Here is a 5,000-nt window from a genome sequence, read left to right as displayed (position 1 = left end):
CTAATGCTACTATTACTACTACTATTAATGCTACTACTACTGCTGCTACTACTACTACTACTACTACTAATAATAATAATAATAATAATAATAATAGTATAATACAGAAGAAGAAAAAGAAGAAAAAAAAAAAGAAAGAAGAAGGAAGGGAAGAAAAGAAGATTTTGCAATTACTTCTCGTTTTACTTCTCCACATCCTCCTCCTTTTCCTCATCCTCTTCTTCCTCCTCCCTCTGCACCTCTTTTTGATCCTAATTCTTCTCTTCCTCTCCTCTTCCTCTTCCTCCTCCTACTCCAATTCCATTTTACCTTAATTATCCTGCTCCTCCACTTCCTATGCCTCTTCTTCTTCCTAATAATAATAATAATAATAATAATAATAATAATAATAATAATAATAACAATAATAATAATAATAATAATAATAATAATAGTAATAATAATAACATCAATAATAATAATAATAAGAGTAATATTAATGTAGTCTTATCTCCTCTCACACACACACACACACACACACACACACACACACACACACACACACACACATAAACACACACACACACACACACACACACACACACACACACACACACACAGGAAGGACAGCCCTACACTTTGCTTCACGGCAGGGCCACCAGCAGTGTGTGGCGGCCCTCTTGCCCGTCACCCCTCCCACTCCCGCACACCTCGAGGCACACACCCCGGTGCACTTCGCCAGTTATGGTGGCCACGTGGAGGTACTGGAGCAGCTGGCAGGTGCTGGCTGGCCCCTCACCGCCAAGAACAGTGATGGCGACACACCCATGCACTCTGCTGCGGCCGGGGGTAGAGTGACATGTGTGCAGTGGCTGGTGCAGCGAGGCGGTGACACAAGCATACAAAATAATGCTGGACACACCCCGCTTGACAAGGTAGGCAGTGGGGAGGGGCAGGAGGGTGGACGTATGCAAACTGTCTTACGATCTGGTTCAAAGTTTAACAGATAGAGATTTCAAAGCAAAACAACCTGCGATTGGAGGACCAGGTTTATTATATTTTTAGTTGTACTAGTAGTAGTATTAGTACTAGTATTAGTAGTACTAGCAGTAGTAGAAGTAGTAGTAATAGTAGTACAAGCAGTAGTAGTAGTAGTAGTAGTAGTAGTAGTAGTTTTAGTTATATTAGTAGTAGTAGTAGTAGTAGTAGTAGTAGTAGTAGTAAAAGCAGTAGCAGAAGTAGTAGTTGAAGCAGTAGTAGTAGTAGTAGTAGCAAAAGTAGTAGTAGTAGAACTAGTAGTAGTAGCAGTAGTACTAGTAGTACAAGTAGTACTAGCAGTAGTAGAAGTAGTAGTAGAAGCAGTATTAGTAGTAAAAGTAGTAGTATTAGCACTAGTAGAAGAAGTAGTTGCAGAAGAAGTAATGGTATTTTTACAATTAACTATTATCATCGTTTTCACCACATAAATTAATAATTATGAAATAATTATAGTTATAGGTAGTTATAGAAGAAGTGGTAGTAGTAGTAGCAGTAGTAGCAATAATTCTAGTAGTAGTAGTAGTAGTTATAGTAGTTTAAGTAGTTGTAGTAATAGTGGTTGAAGAAATACAAGTATTAGTAGTAGTAGTAGTAGTAGTAGTAGAAGTACTGGTAGTAGTAGTGGTACTAGTAGTAGTAGTAGTAGTAGTAGTAGTAGTAGTAGTAGTAGTACATAAGAACATAAGAACATAAGAAATAAGGGAAGCTGCAAGAAGCGACCAGGCTTACACGTGGCAGTCCCTGTATGAAACACTCCTACCTATTTCCATCTGTTATCCCCATCCATACAGTTGTCTAATCTTCTCTTAAAGCTCTCTAGTGTCCTGGCACTAACTACATGATTACTGAGTCCGTTCCACTCATCTACCACTCTATTTGAGAACCAATTTTTTTTCTATCTCCTTCCTAAACCTAAATTTTTCAAGCTTGAACCCGTTATTTCTTGTTCTACCTTGGTTGCTGATCCTAAGAATTTTGCTTACATCTCCCTTGTTATAACCCTTATACCACTTAAAGACTTCTAACAGGTCCCCTCTTAACCTACGTCTCTCTAGAGAATGTAAATTTAACCGCTTCAACCTCGCTTCGTAAGGAATACTCCTCATCCCCTGAATCCTTTTAGTCATTCTCCTCTGTACTGATTCTAATAGACCTATATCTTTCCTGTAATGTGGGGACCAGAACTGCACAGCGTAGTCTAGATGAGGTCTGACCAGCGCCAAGTATAACTTTAATATTACTTCCGGCCTTCTACTTTTAACACTCCTAAAAATGAATCCTAGTACCCTATTTGCCTTGTTTCTGGCTTCTATGCATTGTTTCCCTAGACGGAGTTCAGAGCTAACTATAACTCCTAAATCTTTCTCGTACCCTGTACCTACCAGAGTTTGGGTGTTTAATGTGTACCTATTGTGTGGGTTTCCTCTACCTACGTTAAGCACTTTGCATTTATTGATATTAAATTGCATTTGCCATCTATCCGTCCATTCATTCATTCTATCTAAGTCTGTCTGCAAGGCGATGGCATCCGCTTCTGACCTAATTAATCTACCTATCTTTGTGTCATCCGCAAATTTACTAACATCGCTACTAATTCCACTATCCAAGTCATTGATATATATTAGAAATAATAATGGCCCTAATACTGATCCCTGTGGCACCCCACTAATGACATGACCCCACTCGGATTTCGAGCCGTTTATTAGCACTCTCTGTCGCCTGTTACCAAGCCATGACCCTATCCAACCTAACACCTTCCCATCTATCCCGTGCGCCCTAACCTTTCTCAGGAGCCTTTGATGGGGCACCTTGTCGAATGCTTTACTAAAGTCCAGATATAAGATATCATAACTATCACCATTATCTACTGCCTCGTACACCTTACTGTAAAAACTTAACAAGTTTGTCAGGCAAGACTTCCCCTTCGTGAAGCCATGCTGTGACTGATTTATCAAGTTATGTTTGTCTAAATGTTCCCTAATGTTCCTGGCTATTATTGACTCTAACATTTTACCTACAACTGAAGTTAAGCTGACAGGTCTATAATTAGACGCTAAAGTTTTATCCCCTTTCTTAAAGATGGGTACTACATTAGCCTGCCTCCACATTACTGGTACCTCACCCGACTCCAGTGATTTCCTAAAGACAGAAACTAACGGCTCACTAATAATCTTTTTACATTCCTTCAGTACTCTGGGATATATTTCATCAGGTCCTGGCGACTTGAACTTTTTTAGCCTATCTATCTCCTGCTCCACTATCTCCCTAGTTATGGAAATATCCGTCAGCTTCTCATACTCATCTGCTCTAAACACCTGTTCACTCTCTGGCATATCCTGCATGTTTTCCTGAGTGAAGACAGTTAAAAAATAATCATTCAGAAGTTTACTAATCTCCTCCCCAGAACTAACCAGCTCCCCATCTGCTGCCTTTAATGGACCTACAGTATCCTTATTTTTCGTCCTGTATACCTGATAAAATCCCTTGGGGTCTGTCTTCGCCTGGCTGGCTACCTTTAATTCATAATTGTCCTTAGCTTTCCTCGTTAACTTCCTGACTGTTCTAACTAATTCATTATACTGTGTCCTTAAAACTTCCTCACCTGCCCTTAATCTCTTATATATACTTCTCTTACGCCCTATATAATGCTTTAACCTAGCAGTCATCCATTTAGGGTCATTTTTTTGTGATCTTATTGTTTTATACGGGATATTTGCTAATTGACCTGTATGAACTTTATCTACGAAATATTTATACAATTCATCTACATTTACTTCACCTAAACCCCTCATCTCGTTCCCTACCATCCTCTCCCCTCCCTCATCAACTCGCCTCGACCTTACCTCTCTCATTTCAGCATGACCTGACATTCCAACATACTCACACCTATCTCCCCCCTTCCTCTTTCCTCCTCCCTTCTGGAGCCTCACCTCACCTCCCTCGTCCTGCCTTATCTCTCTGAACTCCGTCCCTGACCTGACCTCACCCTGCATCCTTTGCCAGTCCACTCCTTGGAGGTACCTTTTTAATTCTTCAAAATCTGCTCTCCTAAAGTCAGGTATCTTACTAGTGTTTTTATTTCTAACAGTTTCTTCCCATTCTAGATTGTACCTAATTTCCCTATGGTCACTGTTACCTAGCTGTCCTCCAACCTCTACCTGCGTGACTGCTTCCTCCCTGTTAGTAAGAATTAAATCTAGAATATTATTCCCCCTTGTGGGTTCTACGACTACCTGTTTTAAAAAATTATCCTGAATTACCTTAAGGAATTCCTCTGCTTCCTTGTTACCCACAATCAGACTCCAGTCGATATTCCTAAAATTAAAATCTCCTACCACACATACCTGACTGTACCTGCCTGCTCTATTTAATTCCTGCCACAGTGAGGTGTTAATTTCCTCTGTACTGGTCGGTGGTCTGTAAACTACCCCTACTACTACTTGGTTAGGGTACTTGGTAGTAGTAGTTGCATTAGTAGCAGTAGTTGTAGTAGTATTGTTGCTAGCAGTTGTAGTAGTAGTGGTGGTAGTAGTAGGAGTAGTACTAGTAGTTGTAGTAGTAATCGTAGTAGTAGGTATTTTATTCATATTTATCATTATCATTAAGAGGTTTTTTTTCATAGTATTGTTTTGATTACAAATTTTCTTTTTCTTCTTCTTTCTCTTCTTTTTTTTTTTCTTCTTATTATTATTATTATTATTTTTATTATTATTATTATTATTATTAGTAGTAGTAGTAGTAGTAGTAGTAGTAGTAGTAGTAGTAGTAAATATAGTAGTAGTAGTAATAGAAGTAGTAGTAGTAGTAGTAGTAGTATTAGTAGAAGTAGTAATAACAGTAGTAGATGTAGTAGTAGTAGCAGTAGTAGTAATGGTAATAATATTAATAGGGGTAATAGTAGAAGTAGTTTTAGTGGTAGTAGCATTATTAGTAGTAATAATAGTAGTAATAGTAACAGTAGAAGTAGTAGCAGTAGTAGTAGT

At 38.7% G+C, this 5,000-nt stretch overlaps 1 protein-coding gene across 8 annotated transcripts in view; it reads left to right on the top strand.

The window, feature by feature from the left end:
* The window catches only part of LOC135095293 (serine/threonine-protein phosphatase 6 regulatory ankyrin repeat subunit B-like), a 55,510-nt gene that overhangs the window by 24,137 nt on the left and 26,373 nt on the right, over positions 1-5,000 (top strand). For 6 of the 8 annotated variants that reach the window (XM_063996051.1, XM_063996050.1, XM_063996052.1 and 3 more), the window contains one exon: positions 601-914. The exons of the other annotated variants lie outside the window; for them this stretch is intronic. In XM_063996051.1, the coding sequence (XP_063852121.1) occupies positions 601-914 (314 nt within the window). The remainder of the gene's footprint in view (positions 1-600; positions 915-5,000) is intronic. 8 annotated transcript variants of the gene reach the window in all.

This window comes from Scylla paramamosain, chromosome 48, assembly GCF_035594125.1.
Source record: "Scylla paramamosain isolate STU-SP2022 chromosome 48, ASM3559412v1, whole genome shotgun sequence".
In the NCBI taxonomy this organism is placed as follows: domain Eukaryota; kingdom Metazoa; phylum Arthropoda; class Malacostraca; order Decapoda; family Portunidae; genus Scylla; species Scylla paramamosain.
The sequence above is the reverse complement of the archived record's forward strand: the minus strand, read 5'-3'. Positions and strand labels throughout refer to the sequence as shown.